The sequence below is a fragment of the Melozone crissalis genome, unplaced genomic scaffold, assembly GCF_028551555.1.
Source record: "Melozone crissalis strain CALT ecotype California unplaced genomic scaffold, PUWL_Pcris_2 ptg000086l_1, whole genome shotgun sequence".
NCBI lineage: Eukaryota > Metazoa > Chordata > Aves > Passeriformes > Passerellidae > Melozone > Melozone crissalis.
Window position 1 is genome coordinate 3,200,939 of NW_026535863.1, and position 17,746 is coordinate 3,218,684.

At 48.4% G+C, this 17,746-nt stretch overlaps 1 protein-coding gene across 1 annotated transcript; it reads right to left on the minus strand.

The window, feature by feature from the left end:
- Nucleotides 1-3,351: 3,351 nt before the first annotated feature.
- Nucleotides 3,352-5,101, minus strand: LOC128946842 (interleukin-20-like). Its single transcript, XM_054290828.1, has 5 exons — nucleotides 4,907-5,101; nucleotides 4,740-4,805; nucleotides 4,168-4,320; nucleotides 3,718-3,792; nucleotides 3,352-3,429 (listed from the first exon to the last, which is right to left on the minus strand). Exons 1-5 carry the CDS (start codon nucleotides 5,063-5,065, stop codon nucleotides 3,352-3,354), a joined length of 531 nt encoding a protein of 176 aa, XP_054146803.1. The 5' UTR covers nucleotides 5,066-5,101.
- Nucleotides 5,102-17,746: the final 12,645 nt, after the last annotated feature.

Below are 17,746 nucleotides of genomic sequence, written 5' to 3' on the forward strand. Positions count from 1 at the left end.
AGAAAGGGTGGGAAAAGCTGAATATTCCACAGATAAAGCAGTGCAGGAAGAGGTGACAATGGCAGGCTGGGTTATCTGGCCCACACTGAACTTCACTGAGGATAAACACAAATTACTCCTGAATTGTCGATTCCAGAATTTCACTGAGGATGAAACATATGATTCCTGAATCATGGATTTTCAGTGCTGGGATGAGCAGGGCAGCATCTCCCTCCATCCACATTGCACCTTCCTGCCTGCCCTCAAAGGGAAGTCAGGCCTCACCTGCCACATCCCCAGGGGTGCAACCCCTCAGCAGCACCATGGGAAGGGTTTGGGTCTTGGGAAAGGTGTGGAGGGGTCGGGACAGGTCCATGAGGGACAGGGACAGGTCCTGAAAGGGGCAGGGACAAGTCCGTGAGGGGGCCGGGACAGGTCTATGAGGGGGCCAGGACAGGTCCGTGAGGGAACCGGGACAAGTCCAAGAGGGGGCCAGGACAGGTCCGTGAAGGGGCCAGGATAGGCCTGAAAAAGGGAACCAGGACAGGTCCATGAGGGGGACCGGGACAGGTCCGTGAAAAGGCCGGAATAGGCCTGAGAAAGGGAACCGGGACAGGTCCATGAGGGGGACCCGGACAGGTCCGTGAAAGGGGTCGGGACAGGTCCGTGAGGGACTGGGACAGGTCTGTGAGGAACCAGGACAGGTCCACGAGGGACAGGGACAGGTCTGTGAGGCATTTGGACAGGTCTGAGAAAGGGACTGGGACAGGTCCATGCAAGGGACTGGGACAGGTCCGTGCTGGGACTGGGATAAGTCCATGAAATGGCCATGACAGGTCCATGAAAGGGGCCAGGATAGGTCCATACTGGGACCAGGACAGGTCCATGAGGGACTGGGACAGGTCTGTGAGGGACCAGGACATGTCTCTGAGGGGCTGGGAAAGATCCATGAAAGGGGCTGGGACAGGTCCGTGAGGGGGCTGAGACAGATTCATGAAAGGGAACCAGGACAGGTCTGTGCTGGGACCGGGAATGGTCCGGGAAGGGCTGGGACACGTCCGTGAAAGGGCCCGGGAAAGATTCATGAAAGGGAACTGGGACAGGTCCATGCTGGGACTGGGACAGGTCCGTGAGGGGGCCGGGACAGGTCCATGCTGGGACTGGGACAGGTTCCTGAAAGGGGTCGGGACATGTCTGACCGGGACAGGCCCGCGCCTGCCCAGAGCCGGGAAGGAGGGAATTCCTGACTCAGGTGCAGCAGGAAAGGCGTGAGCCTGGAAAGCATCCCCGGCGGGCAGCAGGGCAGGAGAACGCTCGGGTTTGGAAATTTCTGAGAGCAGAAAACCCCTTTCGCTCTCCCTTTGTAAATGCTCTTCCTCCTCAGCCTGCCCCACGGCATCTTTGGCCAGCTCCGCTCCTCCCTTGCTGCCCTGGGAGCAGCTGGGATGAGCTGAGCTCTGGCAGAGGAGCAGGGCTGGGCTGAGCATCCTGCAGCCCTCAGCTGCCTGCTGCACCCCCTGCCCCTTCCCACTGCTGGCACTCAATTAATTGTTCTTATTACAATATGCAGCATCATTTAGTTTAGGCAACATCTGGCACCTTTGAGGTGAAGAACTGATCAAGTTCAGCGATCTTGCTCCATACTTCATATCTTTATAAACTTCTTATCTGAATAAACATGAACCCAGGAAGGAGCAGGAGAGGCTGACAACAACAGCAAGGGGCTTAGTCTCAGCTTTGGAGGAGTATTTTGGAATTGAAGTGGTTTTGAGGGGAAGGATATTGTTGGAAGCAAAGAATAGAGCCCTGGGGATCTGATATTTACCCATCTCAAGTGGGTGATGGCCCTGGGCTGCTGCCATGCCCTGCAATGGGGACAGAAATGTAAAATCCCTGGTTTAGGTGAAAGCACTGAGCCAGGCATGGGCTGAGGGGTTCAGCACACAGGGTGAGATTGATGGATGAGCTGTAATGATTGTGAAGCAGAAGGTGTGGAGTAAAACCCTCAAGCTGTGACCCAGACCCCACAAGAATCCCTGAGGAACTCACCAAGCAGCCCCTGCTCCTTTGGCAGGTGCCAGCTGATTTCCTGGGGTCAGGGACGAGCTGTGGCACCTCATCCCAGCATCCCAGCTGCATCCCAGCATCATTCCCAGGGGTTGTTCTTCAACAGAGAGCCATGGAATGTCCCAGACTCCTAAAAGAGTGATGGAGCTGAACAATCAGCTCTCCTGAGCACTGCCAGGGCATAGCAAGATGTGTTCACCGTTCATGCCCTGACACCTGGACGAATGAAACCCATGGGAACATGAATTAACAAAATCAAAGCCCTGTGAAGCTTTCCTTTGGCATCAGCAAATATCTGAGGGAGGACAGTGAGCACTCAGAGATCTTTCCTTTGAAAGGGAATAACCAAACACCACCCAGCCTGACACTCACAGGGAAATGCTGGTGCTGTCCCCCAGCTGGGATTTAGGCACACACTGGGTGCCAGCAACACCCAAAATGAGAGAGAACAGACCAGAGCTGTAAATAATGCCCAGTTTTGGGGACAAGCCAAGGGGGGTTTAGCGGCACTGAGGTCTGAGTTTGGTGTTTCTGGTGTGCCCGGAAGGATGCATCAGCCCTGGCATGCTGGAGTGACAGCATCAGCTATAAGAGGACACCACAGAGAATTCAGAAAAGTTTCACCAGCAAGAATCATATAATTCCTCAGAATTTTGACAAACAGACTCAGCACAGTTTCAAGTTGGGTTTATTTATGGTCATCACCACCAATTTCCACAAAACTCACTACTGAGTGTCAGTAAATTGCTCAATACACTCAAAAACCTTTTTCTATTCAGCAACCACACATCTTGCACAGAAACTTTTTTACTGATAAGGCAGAAAATATCATCTCAAAAGGAAACACAGATTTCTAGGGCCTGACATACCTGCTAGGACCTATTCTTGGAAGCATTTCCCACACTGCACTTCTCATTTCAGCCAGATCCATCAGTGGAGGCAGCCCTGAGATCGAGCCCACGTTTATGCAACATCAGCTGTACCAGCCAGCCCTCAGCACTCATGCCCCACATTCCCTAGGCAAAATATCTGTAATTTAAACAATATTTTTATTACATGATCACAACTTATATCTGCCTTGTGGGTTTTCCGTGGGAGCATCCTTTGGTAGCAGCGAGGGCGATGCTGATTTAATCAAACTCGTTATTTCTGTCTTAATGAAGACTCTGCTGATGTCCCTGGCTGGCAAAGCTCCCCATGTCTGCCTGAATCAGCTTCACTGATACAGTGATTTATTGTCCCTCTCATCTCTGCAAAGCCCCTGCAGCTCCTCAGCACCAGTCCGTGGGTAATTAACACTGCCCGCTAACGAGATTTCTCCATCCAGTCCAGGAGGATGTCCAGCTCCCCCAGGGATTTCATGGCTGCAGATGTGACATTCAGCTGAAATGATATACAAAAGAATGAGCTGTAAGCAGGCACCATCAGTACAATCCAACATAAAGAGAATTTAAATATCTGTGTTAATATAATATATAATATATAATATATAATATATAATATATTATATATTATATTATATTATATTATATTATATTATATTATATTATATTATATTATATTATATATAACATATTATATGTTATATGTTATATGTTTTATGTTATATATGTTATATATTATATGTAATAGTAATAATATGTGTGTGACTTGGCTCAGTCACCAACTCACCCCTTCATAGTTTGCAAGTATTTGCTTCAGTTTCTCTGTGGATTCCTCCCCACACATGCAATTATTCTGCTCATGCTGGAAAAACAAGATTAATTTATTAGTCTTATTTTTTAAAATAAGATTTCAGTTTCTGATTTTGCTGAGCATCATGGACTGAGACATTTTGGAACTGTGGGAAAGGCTGCAGGTCTCTAAATCAGGATTTAACTCACTTGACAGACACAAGGACAGGATAAATTTTGGCCTTTAGGACCAGTGGGGAGGGGGTTGATGGTGAGTGAGCAAATATAAAAATCTCACAGTGGTCCGAACACTATTACACCACTCTGCTTTGTATTCTCATTTAAAAACATTTATATAAACAGAGACTTTGCAGCTTTATAAATCTCCCAGGTTGGTTTATAGATGAAATATTAAGGGATGCACACTGGGGCAGAAGGCAGGACTTACACACTGCCCAAGCTTCCTCCTCGTGCTGAGGAAGGAGTTGGCAATGCTGCTGATTTTCCTGTTCACAAACGAATCCTCAGTCCTGCAGTGCTTGAAAACCTTGTCCACGTAGAAGGTGAAGAGCTGATAAGTGATGCAGCACCTGTCTGAAGACTTAGAAAATTAATTTAATGACTAAAAGTTCTTCCAAAGGGGTGTGACCTGCAGCTGCTCTCTAGGATAAAGCATCTCAGACAGGAAGCTCGTGGTAGCTGAGCACAGCAGGACAGTTTGATTCAGAGAAAGCTTCTTCAGTGGTACTTGATTGAAGCTGATAAAATAGATGGGAAATCATTTTAGGCTGATTTTCCAGGAGATCCATCCTCAGCAAGTCTCACAGAATGAAACCAGCTGATTCTGCAGCTGGGTATCAGAGGCTGAGACCCTGACAGCGGCTCCTGCCCAGGGCTTTGGGGTGTGAGAAAGCTGAAAATTTATGATAGATTTTTATGATTTATGATAGATTGCACTTCTCAAGGTCACATTCACCTGCTTTGGGATCCTGTGAGGGCTCCCCAGCCAGGATCACCTACCTTAACCTTGTGCAGGGAGTGAGGGTGGGACAGGATGCTCAGGGTCCGGATGGGGTCTCTGGATTGCTGTGGAGAGGATGGAGATGGGCATGGAGCTGCAGGCTCCAGAGGGGCTCCAGGAGCTGCCAGGGGCTCCCCCAGCCCCCCAAAGCCTGGGAAATACTCACAATATTGGCTTTAATTGCTGTGAAGCCAGCCCTGATCTCCGTCATGCTCATGGAAACCCTGCAGGCCCCAAAGTGGAAGATTCTGTCCCCAGCTGTTGGCATCAAATTCACCCAGCAGGACACGGAGAAGAAGCAGAGGAACAGGGGGGATCCTCTCATGTCAGCTGCCTGGGAGACCTGCCCAAAGAAGAGAATATTCCTCCTTATATCCTAAATAACACAACTGTGATCCATATAAAAATACACACATTTTATTTCAAACTTGTACACCTGTATTAAAAACCCTGTACTCATTACTATCTCCTGCCCATTTCTTCTTTGCTCCCCATGAGCAAGAGAAAAAAAAAAAACAAATATTTATTTAACTGAAGAGTTCAAAAAGAAATGGAAAAATAAATAAAATATCAGTTAAAAATGCATCTAAATAAACATTAAAATCAAATAATTAACTGAAGAGCTCAAGAAGAAAAGGAAAAATAAATATAATGTCCGTTAAAAATGTATCTAAATAAACATTACACTGTAATAACTAATCACATTAGTCATTCTGAAAAGATCTTATCAGAAAAATGAATACAGTGAAATTAAATTTTTAAGTCTAATGACACAGAAGCAACAGGAGGGAACTGACTGAAAGTAACAGATCCCAAAGTCTTATCCCAAAAGAAACCAGTTTCCCTCTGGAACAGCATAAGTCAAGCACAAGTTTTGTTAGCACTCAAAATTAAGGTTATTAATAGAAAAATATTTCTGAGATAGAAACACAAGGAAATACCCAAAAGGACATAGAGCAAAGGGATAAATTCAGTATCTTACCTTGCTCTTCGGTGTGGGCTCACCTCTCACCTACGTCTGGCCTGGAGAGCTCCAAAGGAGGCGTTTTTATCCCGGTACCAGGAGGAAATAACTCTTGGATTAACTTTAGGGATTTTTCTTGCTTTTCCCAGCACGTATTTCCCTTTGTAATTTGCTGAATTAATGAGCTCGTGCAAGGGACCAGCTCTCTCTCCCACAGGTGTTTCCCTCACCTACGGAGGCGGGAACTCTGGCATCGCTGCGTGGGTTTCCTTTTAGGAAGAGGGATGTGAAATCCAAAAATTAGGGACCATCCTTGGGGTCACATCCCCAAAACGTCCAACATGGAGCAATGCTGGCAATCCCCTCCTGGACAGGGGCCATTCCCAACTGCCCATAGTTGGGATGTTGGAAGCTCAGGGGCATCACCCCACAAGATGCCAGTGGTCCCAGCACTTGAGGACTTCTGGCAATGTGTCATGGACATATTTTATGAAAAATACTTTTGCTAGGATTTTTCTCCTGAGAAGCTGAGAGGAAAAGAAAAACAATAATTACCGGCTGCTGTGGAATGCAACATGTGCATCTTTGATTGGTCTCATGTGGTTGTTTTTAATTAATGACCAATCAAAGGTCTAGCTGGATTGGGACTCTGGTCAATCACAAGATTTTATCATTCCATTCCTTTCCTTGCTAGCCTTCTGATGAAATCCCTTCTTCTATTCTTTTAGTATAGTTTTAGTATATAATTTTCTTTTAATATAATATATATAATAAAATAATAAATCAAGCCTTCTGAAACATGGAGTCAAGATTCTCATCTCTTCCCTCATCCTGGGACCCCTGTGAACACCATCGCAGCAATGGACCTGGTGGAACTGGAGAAACTCCAGTCCAGGGTTTTCTCCATCATTGTCCTGGCACAAGTGGTCTTCTCCTGCCACTTTCGGGGAATTCTGGTCCCAAATGCAAAGAATCCTACAAGCAGGTTCAGAGAATGCTGTTCCCAATCTCCTCAGTTCCTGCAGACTTCTCCATCCTGTGTCTGTGGTGTTGGAGATGCACAGAAACACAAGCTTGGGAGTTTTGGAGGACACAGCTCCCACCCTGCTGGCAGAAGAAATGGTTTCCAGGCTCAGAGGGGATTTCAGTCCAAATCTGTCACCCTGCAGAAGGACAGAAATTCCAATGTCACCTTCCCAAGCCCCCAGCCCTGTGGCACAGTGACATCTGTGACCATCTCACCACGACTCTCCCTGCTGAGCAAAAGGAGCAGACACGTTCTCCACCAGCATTTCTGCCCCAGGCTGTCCCCAGGGAACCAGGACTTGTCAGCTGAGGCTCACTGTCACACAGATGTGGCAGTGCTGGTGCAAACCCCAGGCCCTTGTGCTGTTGGCTCTGAGGATGGTTTGGATGTTCCTGCAGCCCTTGGAGAGAGCTTCATTCAGTCCACAAACAAAAACATGCAGCAAAATAAACTCCCTGCAGTTTCTGGGACCAGGAAGGATGTCCAGCTGGGCTTGGAGGGCACTGGGGTGGCAAAGTCACCCCTCTGGCATTAGAGGCAGCCTCAGGAGCAGGTTCCTGCAGGGAGCAGCAGCCCCAGCGTGTCCCTGTTGCAATGTACCTTGTGCCTGTGGGCCAGGGCTGTCCTGCACGGATCTGCTGGGTGACTAATTAATTTATTGATGGCCAAGCTCAGTCTTGAGCAGAGATCTGTCACTAGGCAAATGGATTTTCTGCCCAGGCTAGTCAGGCTGTTGCACATAGGGTTTCTGGAAGTGCCCCAGTGTGCCCACCGTGCCTCCCTCACCCGCTGGAAATCAGCCAGAGGGCAGGGCCCAGGCTGCAGCAGGTTGGATTTGCCCTGGCTGAGGTGTTGGAGAGATCTGGGCTCTTAATCCTCCCCCAAATCCCAGCTGCTACCTGGAATTGCAGCAAAAGTTTTGCTGGAAGCAGAGGAAGTGGCAGCATTCCCGGGAGCACACCCAGCCCGGGTGAGAAAACAATGGAAGAGGCAGCGAGTTCTTACTTCATTATGTAAATGGCAGATGAACATGAAAGCATTTCTTTCTTTTCGGGTTTCTTTTCCTTTTGGGAACTGAACTGACGCCCAGGCTGGGTCAGCCAAGTGCCAGAAGGCTAGGAGGAGATGTGGCTGTGGGGGAGGAGGAGGAGAGATGCTGGGATGATACAGGAACGGCAGGGAAATGTTGGATTATCGAGGTCCAGGGCCTTGTACAGGTCTCTGCATGTGTCCCTCAGCCTCTCTATCCTGTCACCAACCTTCTGCAAAGCAAAAGAAACAGCAGGACCCTCAGCACAAGGGGAAGGAGGAGGAAAACCCCACCGGGGTGGGGAACAGCCCAGAGAGATTTTCATTTTGGGGTTTTACTGGGTGTGAAATGGTGGTCACGGAGCAGCCCAAGTGCTGGACGTGGGGGATGCCCAAAAGCCTCTCATTTCAGAGCAGAGGGGGTGGAACCAGCAGGGTTCCCAGAATGGTTCTGGTTGGGAGGGACCTCACCGACCATCTCATGTCCCATGGCAGGGACACCTTCCACTGTCCCAGGCTGCTCCAAACCCTGTCCAACCTGGCCTTGGACACTTCCAGGGATTCAGGGGCAGCCCCAGCTGCTCTGGGCACCTTGTGCCAGCACCTCCCCACACTCACAGGGAAGAGTTTCTTCCCAAAATCCCATCCGTCCCTGCCCTCTATCAGTTTGAAGCCATCAGCACACGTTGGACCAAACCCAGATGGAAGAAAATCCCTCCAGTGTGGCTCTCCCCAGGCTGTCATCAACCCTCCAGCTCCAGCAGCATGGAAACACCTCAATAAAACAGCAAACCATCTTTATTTTTCTCTGGGAAGGAAGAGGGAAAGGAGGAGCAGGGATTTCTGAAACTCCGCACTGTGACACTGCAGATGAGCTCAGTGAAATGGGAAGTGATTCCCTCAGGCACTCTGGGCATGGTTAAACATCTGGGGCACTCAGGGCTGGGAATGGGGCAGGGAAGGCTCCTCTCCTCTCCCCAGAACTCTTCCAGCTAACGGGGGAGGGCTCCTCCCTCGGGGTTTTATGGCAGGCACGTTGTGGCAGGGCAGTGACATCCCAGATAACAAGCAAAGGCAGCAGAGAGGGCTGTGAGCCAGCTGCCCTGGTGCTCAGGAATTCCAGCTCAGCCTTGGGTGCCATTAACTCATCTGGGAAATCATTTATGCAAAGCCCGTGGCGAGCAGCACATCCCACATCTCACAGGCACAGAAGGGGCTGAGTTGGGATCAAAGGGAGCATCCCCAGAGCAGCTGGGAAATAATGCTGTGTCAGGAGAATTAATCCACAAACATCAGAGGTTTATGTCCAAAAAGGAGACAGAGGAGTCCTTTGACTTTATTCCAATAAGGGGAGAGGCCATGGGGCATTTCCCTGGGGTGCCTCAGATTTTTGGAGGATGCAGCCTCCTTTTTATCCCAATTTCCCAACCACATTTCCCTTCTCTCTTTCCCCATTTCTGAGGTACTTGAGAGGCCCAGACTTCCGAAACACCTGATACCACAGTCTTCCCTCTAATGCACAACCCTCCCTTTTCATTTTTAATTCTTATGGAATTTAGGGTTTTCCCCCATTGTTTCTTTCATCTTTCAATATCCACTTTCATTTATCAGCAAACCTGAAGTTTATTTGTAAAAGCAAATATCTTTTTCCATTCATCAACAAGTGGAATCCTTTCCATTGTTTATTTCTCAGTGCTGGTTTTATCCACCAGCAGACCCACAGCAGGAACAATGCTCAGCCCACTGTCATAAATTTCATTTATCAGCAAACGTGAAGTTTATTTGTAAAATCAAATATCTTTTTCCATTCATCAACCACGGGAATCCTTCCCATCATTTTTCTCTCAGTGCTGGTTTTATCTACCAGCAGACCCACAGCAGGAACGATGCTCAGCCCGCTGTCACCATCACTGCTATGGTGACAAAACATCTCCATGGTGGCAGAAAGCACCAGGCTGCTGCAGACACGGGGCTTGGGGCAGTGACTAACACAGGACACGGTCCTGGAGAGCCCAGGAGCGTGACAAGGACCAGACACTCAGAGGGGACAAGGCACTGACTCACCCCTGGCTGGTTACGTTGGGAAATTCAGCCCTGCTCCATCCCCTGTGCACTGGGAGTCATCCCACTGGTGTCACTGGGAGCTACTGCACTCCTCATTCATTTCAATATTCATTTCAATAATAAATAATTCATTTCAAATCATTCATTTCATCCTAAAACAAAAATAAAAATCCTTCAAGAAATTGTCAATAAGCTGTTGTTATCCGCAGGCGCCCCGCTCTCAAGGGCTGCTCCCAGACCAGTTTAACACCAGGTTTCCAGTAAAGTGTCTGGGGGTGATAAGGCAGTTTCAATAGTGCCTTTCAAGGCGCTTTTTGTGCTCTAAGAAGTTCTGATAACACTCAACAGCCCAGCTTTGGTTTGACATTCTTTGTCATCGCTCCTATTTCACAGCAGCTTTAGGTAAACCATCGTTTCAGATATGAGCCTGATAATGGTTTTTCTCAGGTCCCCAGAGAATGTGAGTAAGAGAAATGCTCCCAGAAATTTTCATAAAGGAAGAATTGAGCTTTAATAACAGCATCCAGCAACAATATCTGGGCTCAGGAACCCTTCCTGATCCCCTTCAGGAAAAGAGCTGCAGAAACCAACTCACAAAAATTATTGTGGGGTGTTACACTTGCCCTGATAATGCTGTAGCTCACCAAAACCCCAGTCAAATTTTGTTTTCAGCAGCAGAAGAAAATGTTTTTATGTGGTTTTGCTGCACTGGAGTAATTTCTTTGACACCTGAAGTGATGTAATTCATGAGCCAGCTCTGCCCTCTGCGGAGCTGGGTGTCAACGGAAAGGTGAAACACAGCTCTCAGCTCCTTAAAAATCAATATTTAATTGCCAAGAAATCCCTGTCCCTCCAATCCAAAACCAAACATTAGCACAAGGAGTGCTAATGTGGCACTGCCCTCCTGAACCAGGCACGGACAGCAGCACCCTACAGGTGCCACCCTGGTGTCACTATTTCCATGAGCCTGGCACTCTCTGTCATGGAAACCCCTCAGCCAGCCCTGACCGTCAGGCTGCTCTTCTCACTCTTAATTAGTGCAGCTCATTATGGGCAGAAAGCCTGGCCAGGGCCAGCTCCAGCCCTGCCCTCTCCCAGCCCCAGCTCTGCAGCGCTGCTGACAGAAGTAAAAAAAAAAAAAAAAAAATTAAAAAAAATTGTTTTTCTCGGTAAACTCGACAAATGAGTCACAAAACACTGAGTGAGGAGGTGCTGCCAGAGAGGTACATCATGTTCCCTCTCCTCAGTCACGTTTTGAGCCACAACCCCTTGAATAATTCTGAAAATCAAACACTGGTTCTGCCTCGTAGGCAGCAACGGGCTCAGGGAAATGCAGATTTATTCAGCTGAGCTACAAGAGACACCCAGAGCAAAGGCTCAGCTGCTCTCCAGGGTTCTTCCCGAGAGGTTCACACTGCCCAGGGCTCCCAGCAGCTTTAGGATGGGCAGAGCAGCTCCTTGCCCAGCTCTGGGGGCTCAGGGACCTTTGGAGAGCCTGGGGCAGTGTCCCTCACTCCAAAACAGTGTCCCTCACCCCAAAACAATGTCCCTCACCCCAAAACAATGTCCCTCATCCAAGACAACGTCCCTCACCCCAAGGCCATGTCCTTCATCCAAGACAATGTCCCTCACCCCAAGACAATGCCCATCATCCAAGACAATGTCCCTCATCCTAGACAATGCCCCTTATCCCCAAACGATGTCCCTCATCCAAAACAATGTCCCTTACCCCAAAACAATGTCCCTCATCCAAGACAATGCCTGAATCCTCCTGATTTAGTGCATCACCCATGGTTGTCCCTCTGGGGCTCTTCCTGCCATCATCAGACACGGAGAGCCCAGCCCAGGGCGTCCCCAGGGTGCAGCAGGGAGGGAACAGTGCCACATCCCCCAAGGAGCATCACCCCAGTGCTGGGGGTGACCCTGGGCTCCCCCTGTCCTGGCTGGGTGTCCTTGGCCAGGTCAGGGACACGTCCCAGCAATGCCACCACCTGTGCCACCTCCTGCCCAGCACAGATGTGGCACTTGCCCTGTGACTCACTGATGGCACTGCAGCTGCTGATGCTGCTGAGACAGGATTTCACCCTGAAAGCGGCAAGAAATTGCAAAAGCAATTAAAAAACAAAAGGAAATGTTCTTTTTTTTTTTCCCCTCCTCATCTTCTAAGATTCACCTTTGAGGAAGAGGAAAAGCGTGGTGGAGGATCTCGAGCATCAACAGCTGTTCTGCAGAAAATTCATTTAGTCACCAGGGTGGGGGGTGTGGAAGGTTAGATAATTGTTTCCCCTGCTCTGGCAGAATGTGAACTCTTATTTTGGTTATCATAAATGGCATCTTCCCCACAGGGAAATGCATATTTAAGGTTTTTAAAGTTAAATAATTCAGATAAAAAAGCTTTTTTTTTTTCAACTATCCAGCACTTGGGTTTCAGCTGCCACCTCTGTGTCCATGTGAGTCCACCCAACATGCCCCTGTGCCCAAAGCCAGGCTGTTCATGCTCTCTGTGATGCCAAGGACCAGCCCTTGGGAGGCCCTGCCCAGTTCAGGGACCAGCCCTGGGATAATCAAATTACCCTTGGGAAATTCTCATCCCAAAACTGCAACAGCTCAGGGGTTGCCCAAAAAGGGAAGGGAATCATCCATCGCATTCCAAGAGCGATGCCACCAGCAGCACCAGCACCACTGGGAGCAGCACTGGGCTCTGGGCCAGGCTCTGCTGGGGTTCCCAAACCCATCAGCAGCTCTCCTGTTCCAAAACTCACTACCCAGCTCTCCTATTCCCCAAACCCATCAGCAGCTCTCCTATTCCCCAGACCCATCACTCCTATTCCCCAAACTCATCACCCATCACTCCTGTTCCCCAAACCCATCACTCCTGTTCCCCAAACCCAGCTCTCCTGCTCCCCAAACCCAGCTCTCCTATTCCCCAAACCCATCACCAGCTCTCCTGTTCCCCAAACCCATCACTCCTATTCCCCAAACCCATCACCAAGTCTCCTATTCCCCAAATCCATCATTCCTATTCCCCATTACCCAGTTCTCCTGTTCCCCAAACCCATCACTCATCACTCCCATTCCCCAAACCCCTCACTCCTGTTCCCCAAACCCATTGCTCCTATTCCTCAAACCCATCACTCCCATTCCCCAAACCCATCACTCCTCTTCCTCCCATTCCTCAAACCCATCACTCCCATTCTGCTGTGACAGCACAAGTCTCACAGGGCCCTTCACAGAAACACAGAATCACCCAGTCTGGAGGAGGCTTTCCAGATCACCTAGTCCATCAGTCAACCCTATAACCACCCCTAAAGCTTATTCCCAAAAGTGTCTTTTGATGGAAAACCAGCCTTGGCCTCCTGGAGCAGCCAATGGATGTGAGAGTCCCCCACAGCCCCTGGGTTTGCCCCGAGGGTGAAATGTGCTGACAGTGCAGGGAATAAATGACACCTAATAAAGGAGAAACTGAGAGCTGGCTGCTATCAGCTCCGTTTTTGAACAATCCAGGGAGCAAATGAATCACTCCAATAGCCAGCCAGGTTCAGCTTTCACCAAAACTGAAAGCTGTGTTTCAGTAAATTCGCTGTTGGCTCTGTACGCAAGCGGCGCCGGGTTTCGGTTTTGGGTTAATATTGCCCCGCTCAATTTCACAACCCCAAGGAGCCAAGGCTGGTTTCGGGATGGATGCACGTGAGCCTGGGGAGTTCTGCTCCAGCTCTGGCCCCAGGGCACACACATGGGCAGTCAGGGACAAGCAGGGGAGGCTGGCACGTCACAGCCATTGGGCTATGCCAATTCCTGCCTGATTTGATTAAAAAAAACAGAAAAATTGGGCACTGTTTGTTTGCCTCTAGGTGTAAATTCCTGGAAAATCAATTTCTGGTGCAAGGTTGATTTTTCCAGAAAATCCCTGGAGTTCACTTCTCCAGTTCCCCTGGATAGCTCTGCCTGGTCCTGGCACACATGGGGAGCACCAGCTTGGCCTTCTGTCCCCTGACCTTGGAGGACACTGAAAACCCTGGAAAATCCAAAGCATTTCCTCCCTGCACAACCTCTTTTAGCCATCAACATAAATCAGGGGAACTGCAAGGATTTTGGCTCTTCATTTGACTTTGTATTTTCAGCAGACACTGCTGAGGGGCAGGGATGAAGTTCCCTCCTTTCCCGACAGCAGAGGAAGTCTGCTTCAGATCTTGTTTTTTTCTTCTTTTTGTTTTTTTTTTTTTTGGTCTTCTTATTTTTAAACAGTGAGAGGGGTTTTCCACCATTCAACTTTATCTTCCACTTCCTAGTTACAGTCCTCAAAAGCCACAGGGAGAGCAAGAACCAAACAGAGACATAAACGCCTGATGCTGTTAAGGAAGTAAATCTTCCTCAGAAAGATAAATCCCAGGGAAATTGTTGAAGGAGCTCGAGGAGAGCAGTTCTGAGCAGGAGTGGAGCTGACACCAGAGTTCCCATGGGAAGCAGCAGGATTTCAATTGAACTCTGTTGCTTTTATAACTCAACTTTTGCTCCCACAGCAGGGGCTTGGAGAGAAATTGTCTTTACAGTCCTTCCCAACTCACAGCACTCTGTGATTCCATGATTTTCTTTGGGTCTCCATATTAAGATATCTGTCTATGATTCCATGGCTCTCTTTGGGTCTCCATATTAAGATGTCTGTCAGGAGAAGGAGGTTGGATCACCTGTTCCCTCTGTAAAAAACAGAGAAAACAGAAGGGGGATTTAAACACTTTTAAAAGTCTCTAAAACTTTCAAAAAGCTCATCTGGTGGATCATTTTTTAATCAAAAAACCACAGCAAAGCTTTTGGAGCAGAAAGACACAGTGGGAGCAGGTGGAAAATCTCGTGGCAGCTCTGGGGATGCTGCAGCATCCCTCGAGCTCCAAGGAGGAGCCACCATCCCCACCCCAGCCAGGGCTGATCCTCACTTTGTGGGGTGACAAAGAAAACCCAGGATTTCCAAACCCTCTCCATGATCCCCACAAAAAAAACCACCCCAAAACCCCAGGGTGGGCGCTGCAGGGCCTGGTGCTGCTGTGGAAAGTGAGTGAAGCTGGCTCTGAAATTCACCCCGGAGCTTCCGAGCAGCAGCTTGGGCTGATCTGATTTCTCAAACCATAATAAGGAGTTTCTGTCTTATGATCCCTCAGCACTATAAATAGGCTGGGTTTGTGTTATAGGTCAGAGTTTTGGGTGATAAATCATGACAAAGTCAATATTCTCCAGAAGATCCCACCCAAGTAATACCAGAACTAGAAAAAAGAAACTCCTCAAAGCAGCACTTGTGCAATGAACTGCTCAGGGCAAGAGTTGCTCAAAATTGCTTCTGTAGAAGGCTAAAAAAACAACAAAAAAAAAAAAAGGCAGTGCAAGTGATATTTGGGCCAATGGATTATATATTCTGGGGGTTTTTTTGCATACTTTTACACATTTTAGTTGTCTGCAAAGAAACTCACCTGAAGAAACCTCACTTGGAGCACACAGCCCTCACTCCTGAGACGCCAGTGCCAAGATCCTGTTGGTTTCTCTAAGGACAGTGCTGTGAGCATCATAAAATTCCTGTCAGCAGCTGATTTCAGGGGAAATCAAAGAGATAAAAATAGAGCAACACCTCTGTTTGCTTTGTGGAGTGGGAAAAGCCCCGTGAGGATGGTGGCCGCATCACTGACCTCACCCAGGACTCCTCACACACCTCAGAGAAAGGCTTAAAATGGCAAAACCATGGAAAATAGGGAATAAAGCACAGCTTGCTCTTCTAGGTTGGCAGAGGGCACCCTGGAATCCCAGGGGGGATATTAAATTTGGATATTATCCAATCTCTGCCTTAGGCTGCAACAGAATTGCAAATATTGGGAGGTTTATGTGTGCCATTGAAGAGTGCAAATACTTCTCAGTTAAATTTATCACCAAAACTGAATCTGCAGAGGGGAGAAAGTCTCCATCACTTGATTCTTTCATGAGGGCAATTCCAGAAAGTTCCAGCTTAATTTAGATCACATGGAAGTTCTGGACCTTCTAAGAACTTCTTATGTAACATTAGCAATCTCTGTGTCACATTAGCAGTCACATCAAAGTCCAATGACTCCAATTCATGATTAATAACCCATTTCTGGACAAGATAAACCGGTGACATTGGTTAAATTTCCAAAGAGCAATTTGTGATTTACCTGTTGAGGTCGACGTGAGTCACGCCATGAGTTCTGAGCAGGTTTCCACATTTGAAATTTCCGACGTCACGCCTCGCCTGGCCAGCAGGAAAAAAAAAATCTTGTAAAAACACAAAGCAGAGCACTTGGTGCTTCATGAGGAACTGTTAGTCATCAGCACTGGGCTGCTGAGAGAGCAGTGCCATGGCTTCAAACACGGGGTGAAGGAAAGGCCACCAAGTCCTTACTTCCCCCACGAGCGTCACTGGCAGCAGATCATCCAGATCTGGAGGGATGAGAAATGGGGAATTTCTAAAAAGGAGAGAAACAACAACACAACTGTGACAGCCTGGAAATGGAGGGGATACTCCAAGTTATGCCTAGAATAGATCGTGCAGAAAATCACAGAATCACAAACCACCGAGGTTGGAAAAGACCTCTGAGATCATCAAGTCCAGCCTGTGACTGATCCCTGCCTTGTCACCAGACCAGAGCACTGAATGTCACGTCCAGGCATTCCTTGGATACCCCCAGAGATGGTGAAAACCCTCCAGGGATGGTGAAACCCCTCCAGGGACAGCAAAACCCTTCTAGGGATGGTGAAACTGTTCCAGGGATGGTGAAAACTCTCCAGGGATGGTGATATCCCTCCAGGGATGGTGAAACCCCTCCAGGGACAGTGAAACCCTTCCAGGGATGATGATACCCCTCCAAGAATGGTGAAACTGTTCCAGGGATGGTGAAACCCCTCCAGGGATGGTGAAACCCCTCCAGGGATGGCAAAACCCTTCCAGAAACCCATCCAGGGATGGTGCTACTCAACATCCCTCTGTCCAAAAGCAATGCAGAGACCAAGAAGGCAAAAAAAAAAAAGTAAAAATTTGTCACATCAAACCATGCCAAGATAAGAAAAGGCCCTTTAATTATCAGGGTGAGGTGCCACCCTGCTCCAGTAGTGGACTCTGAGGACATCCAAGCCCAAACTCTGCCCAGACCATGTCCAGGACCAGCCTTTCCTCCTGGCAAATTGTGGGAGAGCATGTTTGCCCAGGGGCCTCTGTTTCAGTGCAGAAGCAGCACTTGCTGCCCTGCTGTTTCTGGTGAACTCCCTGCTGTCAGAAACTTGTGGGTGTCAGGATCTCTCGCCGCTCACAGTGACTCCAAGAAAAGTTGGAAAGTCTCTTTTCCCAGCCTAGTGCTTGAAGAAGCAGTCAGGGTTCTTCAGTTCTCGGTCTCAAGGTTGTTTATTGTTTCTTATCTACAAAAAATTTTCTCCTGCCCTGCCGAGGTCCATCCAGCAGGACAGTTCCAGGCACTCTGCCTGCCCCCGGGGTGGTGTTATGTCTTTATACTAAAAACTACGTGTACAATATCTACAATTACTTTCCAACACCTATCACCTATGTTAGAAGGTGAGTTTCTACTCTAAACCAATCCCAAAGTGGCAACATCACAGCAGAAGATGGAGGCCAAGAAGAAGAAGGAGAAAGGCTGGACATGCCCAGTTCCCTCCATCTTGCCCCCTGAACCCCCATTCTAAAAACCCCAAAATCTACTTTTCCACCCCGTGATAACTTCACTGTTATTCTACCTAAACTGTTGTGGCTTGCTGATCTTCATCTAAGGTTGGTAATTTGGGTCATAATCAAACCCACAGGTGTTTTGGGCTCCATGCCAGGGTCTCTGTGACCCTGGCAGGGGTTTTGGCTGTTCTGGACAGCCAGAGAGATGTTCTGGGTTCCCACATGTGGGAGGTGGGGTAAAAGCACAAGA